At 41.1% G+C, this 19670-nt stretch overlaps 2 protein-coding genes across 4 annotated transcripts; one reads left to right on the top strand and one right to left on the bottom strand.

Annotated features, from left to right (window-relative positions):
- Positions 1-378: 378 nt before the first annotated feature.
- On the top strand, positions 379-1005 carry LOC310868440 (ras-related protein Rap-1b-like; the record flags this gene model as incomplete). The annotated part of the gene is made up of 1 exon (XM_083778893.1): positions 379-1005. One exon carries the CDS (start codon positions 379-381, stop codon positions 1003-1005), a length of 627 nt encoding a protein of 208 aa, XP_083635019.1.
- A 4650-nt stretch (positions 1006-5655) lies between these two features.
- Positions 5656-18854, bottom strand: LOC310869483 (phosphoribosyl pyrophosphate synthase-associated protein 1). Of its 3 annotated transcripts, XM_083780247.1 has the most exons (12): positions 18444-18854; positions 16110-16162; positions 15635-15701; positions 15327-15499; positions 14142-14257; positions 13818-13873; positions 12878-13026; positions 12642-12656; positions 11921-11962; positions 9490-9560; positions 8974-9120; positions 5656-7612 (listed from the first exon to the last, which is right to left on the bottom strand). In XM_083780247.1, exons 1-12 carry the CDS (start codon positions 18524-18526, stop codon positions 7454-7456), a joined length of 1131 nt encoding a protein of 376 aa, XP_083636373.1. In that variant the 5' UTR covers positions 18527-18854; the 3' UTR covers positions 5656-7453. The 3 variants fall into 3 exon arrangements, with proteins under 3 accessions (XP_083636373.1, XP_083636374.1, XP_083636375.1); XM_083780248.1 differs by lacking the exon at positions 11921-11962; XM_083780249.1 differs by lacking the exons at positions 11921-11962; positions 12642-12656.
- Positions 18855-19670: the final 816 nt, after the last annotated feature.

The raw sequence follows: 19670 nt of genomic DNA, 5'->3' as shown, positions 1-19670 counted from the left end.
GAAATTTGCATGGTGTTCTCCAATTGGCCAAAGAGTTTACTCAGGGAGCTACTTCACAGATTGGCAGAGAGCCAAGGGTGGGTGTGGAATATCTGTGACAGAGAAAGCCCATAAATACTGAGCGCAGCCAGACTAAAACACACAGATGCGTGCATCATTTCTGTTCGCTCTGCTGCACTCTCCATCGACTCCAATGCCTGCCTGCACCAGCAGCTTACCCATCTTATGATAACCCCGTTTCAAATCCATCTCTGTGATTTGTCCAAAAAAAGATTCACAGGCAGAGCTGCAGAGGAAAGGAGGAGATAGTTACTTGGATAGAAAAGGAGAGGGACGAGACAGATCAAGCTCTTGGTGAATGAGAGAGAGAGAGACAACATGTCCGTAGAAGTGAAGGAGAAGACAGAAGTTCGCCTGGTGTTCCTGGGTGCAGCCGGCGTGGGCAAGACAGCCCTGATCCAGCGCTTCCTGCAGAACACCTTCGAGCCCAAGCACCGGCGCACAGTGGAAGAGCTCCACAGCAAGGAGTACGAGGTGGGGGGCGTCAAGGTCACCATCCACATCATGGACACCAGCGGCAGCTACTCCTTCCCCGCCATGCGCAAGCTCTCCATCCAGAACAGCGACGCCTTTGCCCTGGTGTACGCCGTGGACGACCCCGAGTCCCTGGCGGCGGTCAAGAGCCTCCGCGACGAGATCCTGGAGCTCAAGGAGAACAAGTTTACGCCCATCGTGGTGGTGGGCAACAAGATCGACCGGGAGGACGAGCGGCTGGTGTCCAGCGAGGACGCGCTGTCCACGGTTGAGCTGGACTGGAACAACAGCTTCTTGGAGGCCTCGGCCAAAGACAACGACAACGTGCTGGAGGTTTTCCGTCGGCTGCTCCAGCAGGCCAACCTGCCCAGCCACCTCAGCCCCGCCCTGAGACGCCGCAGGGAGACCTTCCCCAACGACGGCAACAACCGACCCCCCATGAACAAAACCAACAGCTGCATCATATCTTAATAGAATGGTAGAGGACAACAGAGAGAGAGAGAGAGAGAGAGAGAGAGAGAGAGAGAGAGAGAGAGAGAGAATGATAGGATAGATGATAGGATAGAAAGATGACGGAGATGAAGGCGAGAATTGTCCAAAAGAAACTCAAAGAGACATTGTTCAGGGAGTGGACTTGCCAGAGTCAAGTCACAGAGAGATGCAGTTGAATTACTACTATGCTACAACTGACCGACTGCGAAGAAAAAACTAAATGGATCAAGAATCTATGATGGCTTCAAACAAGCCACTGAAGCCAGTATAAGCCATTGTGAGCATTGGCTATGACTGAGGCGGAGAAATACAGTGAAGTGGCACACATCTTGTCCGCACAAGGATGAGAAATCACATTGCTCAACTGTATTGGACACTGCAGTGGGGATTCTAAATGCTAGAATATATGAAAAAAGGGGAAAAAAAGGGAAAAAATATATACTGTACTGTACAATATACTATATACTGTACTGTACAATAGCAAATTGTGACAGGTAAAAACTATCTTTTGACTCATATCTAACTGTGTAAGGTGACTGTTGTGACTGTACTGCCAGTGTTGGGGAAAAGAAAGACGTGAGATCATAGATGAAATGTATGTGCATATGGTGTTTTTTTGTGTTTGTTTTTATGAATCATATAAATGGCAAAGCATTTATCTGGGGAAAACATCAACAGCAATTTTCTGAATCCTATCGAGGACCTTAACGCACATTCTGAACTGTTTCTTTAGAATTGTATTTTGTATGCACATTGAGTTTACATTGGAATTGTTGTTTTGCACTTATATTCCTGTTCTGGATTGTTTGTCTGATTATTTGTTTGAGTGCAAGAAGTGGTTTTGTCACAAAAACGATCATCCTTTTAGAAGAGATTTTTCATACTGTAGTATGTTCAATTCAAGGTAAATAAAAATAAAAACACTTTCTCTGAACCATAAAAAGTTGAACTAATCTCTGCCGCTTTATACATTTACTGCAGAGGATATGAAACAGAGTATAGAGAGCAATCATGAAATCAACTATCACCTTCACTGCATAGACACACATTGCACTTAATCCTTACATCCACATGCCATGACAAATAACTGAATTGTCAAAGTAATAATATCCCTTGATCCTCAACCGTTTTCAATCTAAACCAATGGAAATCTATAACGGCTGTAAGAAACGACAGGAGTCTCAAAATTCTCCATTCCGAAGATCACTTCAGATTTATGGATTTCTGTCCCAGATCATATGAAATTATATTAACTTCATTTATTTTACTGTTCAACAGCGTTTTTTCCATAGCCACCCTCTGAACTGTCTAGACTGCTGGTAGTAACTGGTTATTACATGTTTCATGGTATCTTGTCATTGGCTCATTGATAGCCCAGCCTGTATTTAAGACATGCCCAAATGCTACCACCCTATGACTCTGATGAAGACCGCAAGGTCGAAACGTTAGTCGTTTGTATACTCAGCACCTAAATAAAAGGCTCTAAATGTCCGTGCTGCTCCAGTCTCTCCTTGCATCTGTGAAGCACCGGATCAGCCGTTTCAGGCTTGAGGCGCGTTGGTAGACTCCCTTTGTTCCTATACATATATTAACCCTGTTAGATAGGTTTAGTTTATTGAATTGTATACCACATGGAACAGGGCATATAGGTGAAACATTGGACTATGATTCCCACCACATTTGTAGACGCTTGACACAAATAGCTATGCTGATTAATATCCCATCCATGCTGAAAATACTTTACATATTTGTATCATGGCTTCAGTATTATCAATCTGAGAAACCGCTCAACCTTCACACCGTTTTGTCTTGCACCACCCTCTAGTGGTAGATCACGTACATTACTCAGCAATATTGAACGCTCACTGTCAATGAATGAGGAAGAGCATTTGAACAGCAGCATTGGTGGATCGGAGCAGACATTAGATATCACAGAACCACAGTATGTGTTAGAAAAAAGATGACTATTAGTCGGAAATTAACGGAACACTGTGTTCCTCTATCGAGTACAATTTCAGATAACGAATAGTTGAGAGGGGGAACTGGGTGGCTACTGTAGGTCAGTAAGGTCACTGTTCAAGTTACAGGACATTACATAACCACAAAATAAATAAAATAAAACCAGATTCATTCTGAAATGTACATTTAAAGAAGATATTTATGTATACGTTTATTTCAATTTGGTAGAGACAGCACATACTGATTAACACCACACGTACAATGCAATGTAAATACACCAGATTTAGGAAGAATGCTCATTTCCACCCATTGTCCCCATACAAAAAACAAGCAACAAGATAAACCGCTGCGCTGCTACTACAGTAGACGTTCAGTTACACAACATGCTTGTGATATATGGACACCTCAGATTTGCCAGTCATTTGTAACTGACAGATCAGAAGAAAGGGGAGAAAGGGAGCATTTCTAGGTCACTATAGGTCTACTCTGATTATAGTGTGTAGCAGCACTGCCTGGATCACAGTTCTATATGGGGGTGGATGGATGCATACAGAGTGCTCGCAAATGGCACAAAAGCTTCCCAACTGCCAAAGTTCATGGCTGAAGTGCACGTGTGCGGCTGTGCGCGCACGCACGCACGCACGCACGCGCACACGCACACACACACACACACACACACACACACACACACACACACACACACACACACACACACACACACACACACACACACACACACACACACACACACACACACACACACACACACACAGAGAACAGTGTGTTTCCCCTTTCCAGCCACACTAAAGAGACAAGGTGCATTGTTTCTCCTGGCTCAGACGAGGAAGTGAACTGTGATTATCATCTCTCTGGTTCCTCTTTGTGTCCCGTTTAAACTCACACCTGTGTCCGTTTGTATCACCCTGACTCACACGGCAACTCATCACCTTCCACACTCGGACCGAGATGCCTGGCAGAGGATGCCCCGGGGAAAATGAACGCTTTTCATCACAGCTGCGAGGAACATGCAGGAATCGATAGCTAAGTTTTGCAGACCATACTGTTACAATGTCTGGTGTTTTATAAACAAGTTAGAGAGGATATCAAACTTTAATACCAATTCAAAACAGTAAAGCAGTTTTAGTTATGAGGCGAATGCGGTAAGCCCAGTCTTTTACAACTGAAAGCACCGGTCATGATGTAAATGTATTGGTATGCAGATCAACAAACTGAATACACAATTATCAGCTGTGTTATAGCAAATTCTTTGTTCTGTGCCATGTCTGTAACCTGTCTCTGACCCTAGACTTGGTCAAAGCTCCTCAGTGTTAGATGGATACCTGAGAAGTTTGGAACGAGTACAGGGTCTCTGACTGTTCCACTTTAGGACTTTTTACACCTCTTGCTTGTTTTCAAGTTGATTGATTTAGCCATGTTCATAAATCCAGATTAGATCAATAGTATTGCATTCTCTGACCTCCTACACAGTACATTTGTCAGTGTGGAGTGACTTTGTAGTAATTTCACTTAATAAAAAGGATCCACTTCACGGAACCGCTGTCATATTTTTACAAACTGTAACCTGTTAATAGCTCACTAGCCTTGCGTTGGACAACTATTCCACAATCTCCGAATGCTATATAGACGCATGTATGACAAAAGCATTTGAAAATTGCATGAGGCAACGCAAAACGAATAGCTCACACATCATGCAAATCCCAGTCAGTCCAAGTGCAGACAACCAGGCCTGCCTGAAAATAGCACATCTACAAGCTCCCAACATTGTGTTGTAGATGGCTATTTTCAGTGAAGAGATTTGGTGTAGACTAGGAAAAAAGGAGGCTAGTACTACAAACCCTTGGTGGAGGAGCTGTAAATGGTTTAAGTGGTTAAATCTCCTTTTGATATTTTGCATCTTAGTTCTACTTCATGTACATTACTAACCATTTACTACTTTAAGTTTAGTATTGATCCACTCCCGGCTGTATCTGTCCTGTTTCCTACTGAATTTCCCTCATGCAATCAATAAAGGTCTATACTACCAACTATTCTCCTTTAGCTTAGCAATAGGTTTTGATATTAACTTAACATATTATATAAGTTAATTCCTAGAGATGGTATTCTTCTTGAACTCATTTAACATCAAATACCTTTCATTCAGTAAAATTGAGAATGGATGCAATTTGATGCATAATTATTTCACTTTTTACCAAGGCATGCGTTTCTTCTGGGTTTTAATACTTTCCCAGTCAATGACTGTTGGCTATTCTCATGGTACTACTGTATGTCATCTGATTAATAAATATTTGGATGTGGATCTGATTTTCTTGTTTAGAAAGAAAGGAAAGAAAAATAAATATGAGCATATGACATTCAGCATAGAGGTCCTCTGTATAAAGATATATATAGATGCTTCTGTTTCCTTGTGTCTTATCATGCAAAACTCTTCAACTGCAACATGAGAATATTAGAGGTGAGAAGAAAGTATTATCCACTGTCCTGCAACATCCTATAGATGAAAATGCAAAGGCAAGGCTCAGATAACAGTACAGACATCAAATAAAGTACAGTGCGGATGGCTAAGGTCCCTGGTCAAAGGCCAATATCACTAGATATTGGCACTACTAGAAGTGCACACACAAGTCCACACTAGAAGAAACATAACTCAAGTAATGTCCAACGGTTTTATTTTTAGTCACATAAACAAATGCTGCAGAGAGCAACAACAGAATAATGCCAATATTCAAATAACTACTTCACCAGCTTTGACATGCCGAGTTAACACGGAGGAGAGGAATAATTCCTTATGCACCAACCAATGTGCTAATAGAGAACATGGATTCAAGTTGGCATAGGTATAGCAACAGTAATTTTAAGTTAGACATATAGACATCATTCTACTGAATTACTAAATACACTTGTATTTATGAAACAGGCACACATCAGCATAAAGCCTTCTTGGAAAACAAATTTAACTTAAAAAGCTATGTCCCTGAGCTTAAGGCTCAAACAGAATAGGAATACATAATAAAATTCCAGTAGTCATATTCATTGACTTTCAATAAGCAAACACTAAAACATTAAGTACAATTCACCTTCAGGCTGTACATGGAAACCAAATTCAGTGTGCATCATACAATGTCAAATAACCACGTAGTTAACTTCAGTTCAACTTCAAAGCAGCACAGTATTATGCCATAGTACCATACCATACCATACCATACCATACCATAGTGTTCAGTTAATGGCCACAGAGACACAATGTAGACATCAAGCAGAGATTTACATGGGGACATACAATTAAATTTCTTCAATTTTGCCATAATGGCAAATGATGCAATCACAAATCAATTTGGGAATTAACCACTAAAGCCCACAGGTTGAAAAGTGGTCCAAAAAAAAATTTGTGTGTACGTGTGTGTGTGTACTAGTACCCAAAATCATATGGTTGGTAAATACTACCAATCCCATCTACATGCAAAGCAGTCACAGTGCTCAGCAAACCTGGCCCTGGCTTGGGGCCATATAGCATGGCTTAAAAGGGGAAGGAAGCACTAAGTGCTTGTAAGGAGAGACATCATCAAATGGAGTTGAATATCACAGCGGCCATCAGAACATATGCTACTTTTAGAGCTATGACTGAAACCACATTGTACTATCATGTTTATATACATACTGCTGCGACAAACGCAATTTAAAAAAGATCGAATTTTAGTATATTGCTTCACATTTCAGGTCTTTTGGTTTTACTTTTTCTTTATTTAGTCATGATACCAATTCCCCCACCATGTAGTTTACCCCTACTGGTTAGTCTGAGGGAGGGTGTGATAATCACGTGTCCTACAATAGACATCACATCCTCAACTGCTTCTTTTCACTCAACAGTGAGGAGTTTCACCTGGAGGGAATAACGCATGCAGAACACAACATTCCTCCCAGTTCCGAGCCATACTTAAAAAGGTGCTCTGACCAACCTATAGGAGTGGCAAATACAGTGACCGTGACAGAAATCGCCCCTCCCCACCCACGAACGAACACTGCCAATTGTGTTCGTTGGAGCCCCCGGCCAAGCCGGAGGCACGTGGCGGAATCGAACCCCAGTCTACAGTACACAGTGTTGGAACTACCCCTGCACATGTGGAATGCCTTTCATGTAATTTGTAACTTATTTCCCCATTGATAAACAATCACAAGCTATACGTCTGACACCAAGCTGCGGAAACCAGTTGGGGCGATGCCGAGGACATGCGACGTCCCAACCTTCTCAATCTGAACTAAGACTGGCGTAATCCTGAATTACAGAGAGCAATGCAGCATGACTACAGCATGTGGTGAACAGTGCTGCACAGGGGAGTGAACCGAGAGAAATAAACTCCCATTCCTCTCACAAAAATTAAACAAACACAAAAAACCTCGCTGCTAGGTTCTCCATCACTTGTCCACCCTCTGTCTTTCTCTCCGTCTCAGTCTAGTCATCCACAGTGATGTTGCGGAACAGGTAGGCCATGGACTCTCCGTTGTGGATGCGGCGGATGGCCTCAGCCAGGATCATGCTGACATCCACCGTCTTGATCTTGGGACACTGGAGCTTCTGCACCTCGTGAGGCACTGTGTTGGTCACCACCACCTGGTGGTGTGTGCCCACGCATTGAGGGGGGGGGGGGGTCAATATATATATATACTTTTATAGGCTGGGCTACAAATTTGACATGGTGATAATACAGAGGCTAGTCTATACTATAGACAAGGGTGCACATAAGTGGTGCGCCAGTGCGCATGCGTCGTCAAAATGCATGCTGCGCGGCAGATCAAATGCATGGAGGCGCTTTTGCGTACCAAGAGCTGGAGCCGCTGCGATAGAAATTTACTTCCCAAGTATCCTGAAACAACATTCCGCTGCATTACAGCCACTGCCAGGCACTCGTCAAAATGTAGATGCAAGCCCCATTACGAGCTCTGGTGTCACGTAACTAAGGTACATGTATGGCCTACTTGTGTGCAAGGCGCAAGTTGTCACCTCGACAGAGTTCATTTCTAGTTTTATCTGTTTTGGAGCGCCTCAGCATGCTACGGCTGTAGACTTCATGTGCAATCTCATGCTTGCTAAGGTAATGTTGTGGTAGAGTAGAGACGTCCGCCCACCCCTGCCGTGCGCACCAAGCACCAGGTGCTCCTCTGAGAACTAGCCCAAAAACGTTATGCGCACTCCTGACTATAGATGGAGTCAAACTGTTAATACCAATAATAGTAACAACAATAAGTGGTTGCAGTTGCTGATGCGAATCATTGTTGTGGACAAGTTTCCTTCTTTTCATGTACTATATGTAAGTGTTATAATTATCATTTGAAAAACTGTAAATGGGCAGAGTATGACACTTCACAAGGCAGTCAGACCTTCCAAAAACGGAAAGTCAGCATAGACCAAGAAAGATGTGCCAATCGATGGGATGTTTTCAGTATTTCCGTTGTACATGATTCCGTACAGAAATATTTTGAGGCCATGCCAGCCACTACACCTGCATTTTGCCAATTGTCCTGAAATATTCATTTGATCTTTGTGCCCTTTTTAAATATGTCTTTTTTTTCAAGGTTTTGTGGCGTTACGTGTTCAGAAGTTACATGCCTTTTTGAGATGCATGCCCACCTCTACTACAACCTCCTTTGGCAAATGAATGTCAAAAGTCAATAAGTTCAATCGCTGATGACAAACCCTTCCACTAAGTCTCATGCAAATCCATTCAAACTTTTTGGGGATATTCTGCCAACAGACAAATAAAAGGAATGGGGCGAAAACTGAATCTGACTATTGTTTTCCGTTATCTATTCTATAACATAAATTATAAAATGTAATTACCATTCAATTATGCCTGGTTTCAGCTGAAGTCATGTGTCAAGGCATTGTAAAAGCTTTGATCATGAGGAAAAGGCCACTTCCTTTTTACGACGATAGGGATTTAAGGATAAAGAACATTGAAAGGCGGACCTCACCTCGTCAATTTTAGACTCCTCTATGAGGCGCGGAGCATCGCCAGACAGCAAGCCGTGTGTCGCCATGATGTAGATCTTATATGCTCCTCTCTCTTTAAGGGTCTCTGCCGCCGCCACAAAGTCCTCCACGTCGTCTATGATGTCATCCTGTGTATACAGTTGATATTTCCATTGGTCAAATATACTGAGATAAACTGAAAATTAACTTGAAATCAGTAACTACTAACCACATTACGTGAGAGAAAGTGTAAAATTGAGACATTTTACATTACATTAAAACATTGACAAACTTGAGTGTGAACCTGATGATCTGTAATGCGTTACACAAAATTAAATGAGAAAAAAACTTGACTAGTGCAACTCATATTGAATAGAAAGAAATACTGATTTGCCATTGCACGGTTTTATTTTGAATATACGGACATCAAAACTGGACTGAAAATAATGTACTAATAATGAGCCTTTAGAGGGTTGCATTGATTGAGGGAAAGCTTTGAGACATTCCAGTGTCTTTACCACAATAATGGCGATCCTTCCTCCCACGTCTCCAACTACAGTAATAGGAGGTTTCTCTTTGGCCATCATTACTGGAGAGGAACAGAGAGGCAAATTAACTATTGGAGCATCCCAGAGAGAATGCAGAACACAATCCAATTCAACCAAACCAATCAGGAAACATTTTGAGTAGATTGGGTAAGATGGGTTGAAAGAATTAAAGAAAGTCCAAGTTGTCTGTGGATATGCGACCAAAATTACGAAATAAAGTAAATAATTCCCATTGAAAGTATTAAAACTTCAAGTAATATATTTAGTTTATTTTAATCTGCCAATCAAAAGGAACAGGTGTGTTTGGGCATGTTTTTTCACCCCCCATTCTACCCCACCTACCCCAAGGGAGAAAAAAAAACGCATTGCACCACATGCCATGCAAAACCAAACGGGGGTTCATTTACCCAGCATACCCAATCAGAGGCCTGTGTGTGACTGCCTCCAACACAACACAATCTGTGCCCAGGACTGTTGCAGGCAAATGGTAGCAGTCTGCATACTGTAGGAACCAAAGCCTCGACTTATACTTAAGTTGTGCACCAGTATCACAGATCGAAAACAGAAGTCCACAACGCATCGCAATGCGAAGCATTGTGCCACACACCGGCGACACCGCACATCCACAAGTATAAATCGGGCACAATGAATGCACCATCTAATCTCATGTCAACAAACCCATGAGGAGACAACATCAAAGGCTGACCATTGACCAACACTGATGAGGGTTTTGTCACACATTTACAGGTAACTGGGCTGGGACCCAGTTACCTGTAAATGACCCCCATCACCATGTGAAAATGGTCAATTACAGTGTTGCCTGTGACTACTTTTACATACACGGTTATCTTGTTTTGGGTTCAGTTATAGCAATTCAATTGATTTGTTTATACATTGTGACAAAGAATGTGGCCTTAAAAAGTTTAGGTTTTTCTCAAAAAGCTAGTCTACTGTATATAAAGCATGACTAGACATAAAAACGTGACGTTTCTTCAGAGGATGGTGGAGATTCTCAAGCACCTCTGAAAGCAAGCTCATATCGTATTCAAAAGTAATGTCTACCTCAGAATAGAATGATACGATTGAGGAAGTGACCCTTTAAGTCATTGAAGGGGTCTTGCGATAGGCTTACAGGTACTGCATGTCAAATAAGTCTGCCTATAATGCAACTATTATATTCCTTTGGCTTGTTTAATTGCACATTTTATATCTGGCATTCTGTTGTGACCTCATTCAAAGTAACAATTAATTACATTCAAGGTCATTACAATCACCTGTACATTAATGGTGGACTTAGCATTAGGAACAGTGGTGTGCATGTAAACGTTGTCACTGGGTAAGCACACTCAGGAAAAAAGCAATCAGCCAGCAAAGCCGATTGGGAGGGGGATGACTTGCAACAGAAGCAGAGAACAGCGGTAGAGTATGCCTTGCTGAACATTTTGCTGAATATCGTTTCTTTGCACAGCATTCAAAAGCATGTCGGTCTCACAATTAGGCCAATGGACTGTAGCTAGCAGCATACACGCTTCTCAGAAAAGGTATCCCCACTGCTCGTGTTCTGCTACAAACCACCTGGGACAATTTGTTTTCACTCAAATTCCAAGAGACACTCGGTTAAAACTAGTAAGAAACTACTTCCTTGGCAAAACATCTGCAACACTGAAATAACTATTAATAATTTTTGGTACTAAGAAAAGAACACAACTATTAGTGAGGAAAGCTAGTGTAGGAGGCTAAAATCAAAATGCAGCACAGAATGCCTTTGGCAGAGAAGCATAGCTACTGTTCGGCTGTGTGCATTGTCACATAAACAGACCAAACACGGCACACGTAGCACTTTCAAAAAATAAGAAAGAAATCAGCCTAAAATTTGTATATACATTTCCTCCTCATAATATTAGATACTAGGTTTAAAAAAAAAACATGCTTAATTGTTATGACATGCAATCATTATGAAGACCAATTGTTATTAATTAGGGTACTCTGAGAGCAGGTTATGTACAATAATGGAGAATGATGTGTTTATTGGCAAGATGAGTCCGGACTAAAATGTATTTTGGGAGAATGGTTCCGTTTTGAATGATTTACATATTCTTGAAATAAGAGCAACTTACAGGAGGGCTGTTGCTCATCAGCACAGATACAGTAATGATGGCACAACTTCAGGCCTAATTAACTTGCCGAAATACTGTACAGTTGAATTGTCTTCTGTATTTCAATGGTGTTATCTGTGAATTGGGTGAGGTTTTAACTAGCCCCTTGAGCCCATTTAACTCCAGACTGTATCTGCACTGGATGATCCAAACCCTTACAGTACTACATGCACGCATTGAGGAACCGTTTAGAGAGGAAGTCATTTCATTCATATTCAAGAGGTATATTATGTTTATGGTCGTACTTGGGAGCTCAATGCCAGGGAATGGAGCTTGTTGTTTGCCTGCTATTGCCAACAAATAAACACCACGTTAACACAAATACACAAATACTACATGACAAAGACATGATTGCCAAGACTTGGAAAATCCTCTCTCGTCATCAAAAAAGCAATTGACTTGACTAACCTAATGTAAGTCACTCTGTGGCCATGAATGTAAAAGATGTTGCAGTACACCAAGTATAGTTTAATATTTTATAAATGAGAGGATTTTTTAAGTCAAGGGTACCAACCGAAGTAAGAAGAGAAATATTCATGTTATCAAATAATATGGGGGAAAGCAAATATTGAACATAATATATTCTGGAGTCATTTGCCAATGACACAAGCATTTGATCACATGTCTGACTTTAAAATTCAGCCTTACCAGGATTGGAGGTATTATTTTGAAATCCATAAGCCATGGTCATATTAGTATTCCTCACTCAAATTACAAACCTTTACATTCAAGCTGGGCTAATATGTATTTAAGAGAAAGCTGATTTCATGCCCACTGCATTTGTTTCATAAGTCAAGAGTTGCACCGTTTGGCTTGCAGTGTTAGTAGAGGCAGTATTTCTGTGCAGTTACACAACAATCTGAGAGATTTTACTCAAAAAACACTGGGTGTTAAGTGGAAAAACTCCTCCTTGAGAAAAGCTCAAGGAGGTTAGTGCAAATACCCAACCGATAAGAGAGGATTTACAGGAGGAATTAGGACCTATAAGGGAATGTTCAGAAGGGTTAAAAATAACTCGTAAACATAAATACAATTCATTTAAAATGGAATCCATTTCAACCAATAACAAAATCTAACTAAGAAGTGCATTTAAACTGCTTTAAACTGGCCACGCATCAACTGTCTGGTACATGTACCAAGCTGTGAGGCAAACCTGACAGCACATCTACAGAGCTCTAGTAAGGATATATGGATGGTCTTACTAGGCAACTCCAAGCCTGGGTGTCCTGAAGAACTGTTACGCACGCAGGGAGGGGAGTGTCTTCCATCAGCCATGTCCGACTCGGAGGAATGGGCCTCGCCGTGCATCACAGCCAGACCCAGACGCAGACGCTCCGCATAAGACTGAGCTCTGTGAATTACAAGAATAAGAAACCCAGAAAGGAAAAGTCATTGCTTCATATCCTCAAACTTTAACAGAATATGTGGTATCATATAATGATGCCTACTTGGTGACGATATTATTAGGAGCCAGTAAAAAATAACAAGAAAGTGGTACTTAACTGATCATTCCACTCAAAGTCAATCATGGATTGACATATATAAATCCCTTGTTGGCCCAGAAGCACTAAGCACTAGGGGGCAGCAGTTGCTCAGTAACAATATTACCGTAAAGAAGAAATAGTCACATTATTTTTTTGATAACGGTGTTTTGTCAATTATTTCTTGTGGAATTGTCTTGCTATTTACCACTACAACAGTGTTTCTTGGCCTGATATCTCATATATTACTTGTTTCAAAGGACAACAACGTTGCTTGGGGATGGCCGGTTAAACATTCTAGCTGCAGATATTGAGAAGACAATTGTTGCCATTCAGTCAAGTTATGGCGCGAAAGAAGAAATTAAAGAAATGTAACGATTGTCTACTCAATCTCTGCAACTGCCATGTTGTTACCAGCCCTTCCAAACAAGGTTATATTATCAAATTAAAAAGCACTTGACCAGACCAGTCATCAACATGTAATCAGATGTTAATCCTGACAACAAAAAAGTATCTTTGGCAGGCATAACACTACATAACAGGGGAAGACAGCATCTTCCTCTCACCCAAATACAGTATATACTACACACACACGCGCACACACACACACACACACACACACTCTTATCTTTACTGAAGTAATGTAGTCTCCATAACTTACCTTTTAGCTGCTGAAGGGGACTTTGCCACGATGATGGCATTTCTATAATCAGGAATCTGACAAAATAAAAGCAAAAAAACCCAACATATTTAGTAGATTAAAATACTAAGCATTATAATGACTGTGTGTGTGTGTGTGTGTGTGTGTGTGTGTGTGTGTGTGTGTGTGTGTGTGTGTGTGTGTGTGTGTGTGTGTGTGTGTTGTTGTTGTTTTTATTTGCATTATTATTATTTTATAATTTTATTTTATTTGCAAATATTTTTGAAAAGCTGTGGACTAGTAGATACACGAGAGTAGAGACACTAGAATGGGACTGGGACCCACCTCTTCTTGGATGTACTGAAGTAAGAATGGTGAGGCTCGCAGATTGTCCACTGGAAAGCTGAAGAAACCCTGGATCTCTTTCTGATGCAGGTCCATGGTGATGATGTGTGTTAAACCTTGCGAAGAAAACACACGCGGACCAATCTCTTAACCCATTTTGACCTGAGATCAGATTCTAAAAATGTCTTCTAAATCCTGACAGTTTTCTGAAAAAGCTATGTTTCTATGTCAGTCGTTCTTTGATTTTTCAAAAATAGCAGACCTACAAGCTCATAGCGCAGCACACGGTCCCGCGCTATGTAACCTCCCGGTTAGCATATTAATGTTTCTAGTGCTAGATCACAACTGCGACCCTTGCTTGAAAATGATGCGGCTGGATCACGGCTCTTCTTCGTGCATTCTGTTGGCACTGGCCCCAATCAATCCCTGGTAACGGGATTGATTGATTGATATATTGAAATATTTAGAAACAGTTTGCAGAATTACAGTACAATTCAAGCACAACTCAATACAAAAACTGTCAACTGTGAGTGGACGACCCAATAAAGCATTACACTTGTTTACAAGAGGGTCCACCTTGTTATTGGGAGAGAATGTTTAACACAATTTGTAAAGTTACAATGTTTCAGTAATATTGTTCCTGCTGTTCTACATACAGCAAACCAGGTGAAGAAAGCACAGAGATTTGATGGAAGATGCTCCAATCTTAAAATAACCGAAAATAGCTGATCTACAAGCAGACGCATTGAGAGAGTTGGAATGCGTAGCATTCCATAGAACATAGAACATGCTGGCTTCTACGGAATCCAAATGACTGAAATCAGTCGTGACTCATGACGACTGAGAACTTTAATCCATGAGATGGTGATGCTGGACATCTTCCAGTTGTGAAGAGAAGTATTACTGCACTCAGTTTCCTTGGTCGACCTCTGCATTTCCGATCCTTTTCCAACCCTTCCCAGTGTGCTTCTACACATCTGCAAAAACCTGTCGGCCTCAAAATGTCTGCCTATGAGAGACCACAAATGCTCCTATATGGCTTCACAATCCTTAGTTTATCTTATCTGGACAACTGTTACTTTCTTCCTTCCTTCCTTTAACAGTATATAAATTGATATTTTTCCCCATTCAAATACATGAACAGACGTGAAACAGAGATTTGGTGTGGTGTGGCATAGTCTTTACCTGCTTTGGCCAACATTGAAGCGAGCAGCTTGCACACTATGGAGCCCCTCTTCCTCATCTTACACTGCTTGCTGTAAGGAAAGTAAGGAATGACCCCGATGATGTTCTTTGCACATGCAGTCTTGAGGGCATAGGCCATGACCAACAGTTCCATGATGGCCGTGTTGACATCTCTGGATGGAGACAACACAGTACAAAAATCATAAAGGCTTTGATTTATACCTATACTACTATATTGTTATACATGTATGGTATTGTAGGAAGGTTTTCAAACATTTATTGAACTGAATACACTTTTCTTCACTCACTTCTGTATGGTTTGTATGATGAAGATAGTTTGGCCACGAACAGATTCCTTTACATCCACTCTAGTCTCTGTCATACATAGGATAATTTATGATCAAATTATCTTTTTTACATGACATTATGGTGGAGCATAATAATGGTAGTAGTAGTAATAGTACTACTTAATCACAATACAAATGATTAATCACAATACAAAGGAATAATTGGTGCTGGTGACTGATGTGGAGACCATGTTTTTTCAATTACTTTTTTCATTTATTTTTTATATTTTTGGGGGGAATAAATAAATAAACACAATAATAAGATTATTAAAGTGCAGTATTAGGAGTGCAGTATGAGTCACCAGAACCAATGACAGGTGTTTTAGGTGTAGCCTATATCATGAAATGGAGTTTGTATAATAAAGAAATATATATATATATACAATATATATACATCAAACATCTAAATACTGAATCGAAATTATGTCCTCCTCACCTCTGTTAGATTCTTGATAGACCACAGATTTCCCCAACTCCACACCCAACCGCCTGTGAATGTGATACGACAAAATAAGGAGTGGGTAGAAGACACTGCAGTACTACAGGTGCAGTAGACTAGCTCTGGTCCATAGCTCTAATGCTTTTTAGAGCTATGGACCAGAGCTAGCAGTAGACTACAAACATTGAACAAGTCAGTGACTCTTTCTCATTCTGGTGACTGTAGGGAGTGTAAACAATAAACATTGTGGGCAGCTGGGCAGTGGGCACCTCAATGTTAAAATGGCTATTTGTTCCTAAATTAAAATTTTAAATAATAATAATTTGGGAAATTGTCTGACTCTGAAGAAAATAATACATGCTTGAAGTTGATGCTTGACGTAAGGCGTAATATTTCTACAAATATACTATGGCTAGCCAGTCATTGATTGATTGATTGAAATATTTATTAACAGTTTGCAGAATTCCAGTACATTTCAAGCACAAACTCAATACAAAGACTGTTAACTGTGAGTGGACGACCCAATTAAGCATTACACTCGTTTACAAGAGCGTCCACCTTGTTCAATTCATCAAAATATTTAGAGACGTACAAATAGACACTTCTATATAGTCAAAGAACAGAACGGGAATTCATCATATTAAAGGGAGGTAAAAAGGGAAAAGAAACATATACAGTGAGGGTGAAAAGGGGTGGGAGGTGGGTGGGATTCAGATTTTACGGAGGCCAGTTTCGAATTGCAGCCGTCCGTTGGTGCCCTTTGAGAGCGGTTTTGAAGGAGTCAAGGGATTCGCATGTCTTAATGACTGTTGGTAGGGGCTTCCACTTTTTGGTGGCATAGGAGCGGAAAAAAATTAGTCCCTTGTTTGTGCCGAATCTGGGTTGTACATGGTTCGTTGCACTTCCTCTGGTGTTGTGGGTGTGGACTTCGTTAACATTAAGGAAGTATCTAGACAGGTACATGGGTATATTGGTGGTGTATCGAATCTTGTGGACGAGACCCATTGCAAGATGCTGTACTGTTGTCGACCCTAAGCCATTCCAGCCTGTCAAAGTGGGCAGGGGTGAGGTGGGTTCGGGGGGTGAGGCCAAGTAGGAGCCTGACCAGTTTGTTTTGGGAAGTCTGGAGCCTAGTTTTAAGGGCCTTTGAGGTGCTGTGGTACCAGGAGGTGTGCATGCATAGTCAAAGAAACCTTGTACGAGGGCTCCTGTTAAGGTCTTCAAGGTGTTTTTGTTGACCAGTGAGGAGATCCTGTAAAGGAAACTTGTTCTATGGTTGACTTTTTTGATTACGTTGGTGGCAATTTTATCACCGGAAAGATTAGCCTCCAGGATGGTAATGGTAATTTCATCTTTACGTGTGATAACATTGTGACTCTAACCAAGAAGCCATTTGCCTTGCTGAGATTACTATTAGATCCAAAGAGAATGGATTCAGTTTTTCCCAGGTGTAAAGATAGTTTGTTATCAGCGAGCCAGGTGCAGATTCTACAGAGTTCAGAGCTGAGGAGGGCCTTTTCAACCTGCAGTTTATTCCTGTCCGAGACTAGCAGTGCCGAGTCATCTGCGAACAGGAACAAGAACAGTCGCAAGCTGACATACATACATACATAAGAAACAGTAAAGTCCCTAGTATGCTTTCTTGTGGAACGCCACAGCTCACTGGGAGAGGGACAGTGTTCCATTCACCTCCACCATCTGTTCTCTCCCCTCCAGGTAGGATTGCATCCAGCTCACTGATGTGCTATCGAAACCAATTGCTTTTAGCTTGTTAACCAGTATGGGGTGGTTCACGGTGTCAAAAGCCTTTTGGAGGCATAGGTATATGCCAGCATCCACCTCATGTTTGATGTGGTCGCTCAAATAAAGAAGGCATGTGTCAGTGGAGTGGGATGTTCTGAAGCCAGATTGGAACTCGTACATTAATTTATTTGTGGCAAGATACTTTTCAACCTGTTCATAGACTATTTTTTCCATCACTTTTGAGATTAGAATAGAAATAGGGCGGTAGTTGCCGGGGTCTAATTTACTCCCTTTCTTGTGCAAGGGGGTCAATACTGGGTATAAACAATAACTTGAAGGGTAAATTTAGGTCTTACGTGTAATACAATACAATACAATCATGTAACACGTGACATTACGGTTACGGGTAGGCTACCTTATTTCAGACAAAATATAGCCATGATATAATAGACTAGTCGTTCAAAACCTAAAAATAGGGGCAATTAGTGCCGCTAACAAGCTTAACATGTGAGCATTTTAATTAGTAGCGGTCTTAAAGCAATCAGAAAACATAACTGTCAAGAATGACAATGATAATGTGTACGTTACTCTGTTATTCTCTTTGCCAATTCTGTGCAGGCTGCCGAGGAATTCGCAGAGAAGACACGATAACCACTTTTAGCGACATTCATTCTGGATCTTGAGTTTGTTGATAATGTCGGAGAGCTTGACAGCAACAGCTGTATGTGTCAATGTTAGCTACGTCGTTAGCACGCTGTGTGTGGCTTAATGTGACACACGTCACGTGTGACGCTTGCTAGTCTAGAAAAAGAAGGAAGGTATTTGTAATGCTTGTATAGTGTCCACTTCGTTTGCTGCCCCCTCAAAAAGAAGAGAAATTAAAAACAACAAGCTTCACGACATAATGCGAAACTATAGCTAATCGGCTAGTCTGCTGGAGACAGTGAAGAATCGCAGACGCAGGGCAGATGCGGCAGATCTTCTTCTTTTGACTTTCCTGCAGACCATAGACGGCCATCGGCGTATTGCTGCCTCCCACTGTTGGTGTCTATAATGTGCATGCATAGTAGGGCAACTGAGCTGGGAGCTGAGCAACTATAAATCAGCTGATGGCCAGATAATTAGCAATGGGGCATTCTGCCTATCAGGGACATGACTAGATTGCTTATTAAGGGCAGACAATCGGTTCAGCAGTGATTAAGCAGTCAGCTGGGCAGTATACAACACCTGTTCAGTTCCTGTACACAGTTCTCAATTCACTCAACTGTGTGCGTCTTTTTGTTGTAAGTACTGTTTTGTTGTTTAATTGTTTGTTTTGGTAACTGATTGTCTTCACTATTTGCATGACTATAAATGGCCAGGCAAACTGTGATTTGTTGTGGACAAGAATCTACCATTACGAATCTATTTGTAGCCTACGTCTCTAAATGTTATGATGAATTGAACAAGGTGGACCCTCTTGTAAACAAGTGTAGTGATTTATTGGGTCGTCCACTCTCACTGTTAATAGTTTTTGTATTGAGTTGTGCTTGAAATGTACTGTAATTCTGCAAACTGTTAATAAATACTTCAATCAAAACCAGGCAAACCAAAGAAATAAGAGGGGCCAGAGTGTTAACAGAACCAGCACACATCTGTTGTGCCATCAGCTGCTGCCTGCTTGAATCGGTAAGATATTCAGAATAATCATTTAGAAAAATCAAACACAAAAACAAGTCCAGCTCAATATAATTAATACATATGATTGAACCTTACTTTATAGCGACCAGTCAGCAGCACACACTGCTGGTAGGGACAGGATCCAGTCAGCAAGGC

This window comes from Protomyctophum parallelum (assembly GCF_964188405.1).
Source record: "Protomyctophum parallelum genome assembly, chromosome: 13".
Taxonomy (NCBI): domain Eukaryota; kingdom Metazoa; phylum Chordata; class Actinopteri; order Myctophiformes; family Myctophidae; genus Protomyctophum; species Protomyctophum parallelum.
The sequence above is the reverse complement of the archived record's forward strand: the minus strand, read 5'-3'. Positions and strand labels throughout refer to the sequence as shown.

Excerpts from the sequence above, each read along its gene's own strand:
- LOC310869483 (XM_083780247.1), bottom strand. The coding sequence starts at position 18,526 with ATGAATGTCGCTAAAAGTGGTTATCGTGTCTTCTCTGCGAATTCCTCG. Across the intron at positions 16,163-18,443 it reads TTGGCAAAGAGAATAACAGA|GCGGTTGGGTGTGGAGTTGG; the intron begins GTAACGTACACA and ends TCACATTCACAG. Across the intron at positions 9,561-11,920 it reads CCCTGGCATTGAGCTCCCAA|TAATGATGGCCAAAGAGAAA; the intron begins GTACGACCATAA and ends GTTCCTCTCCAG.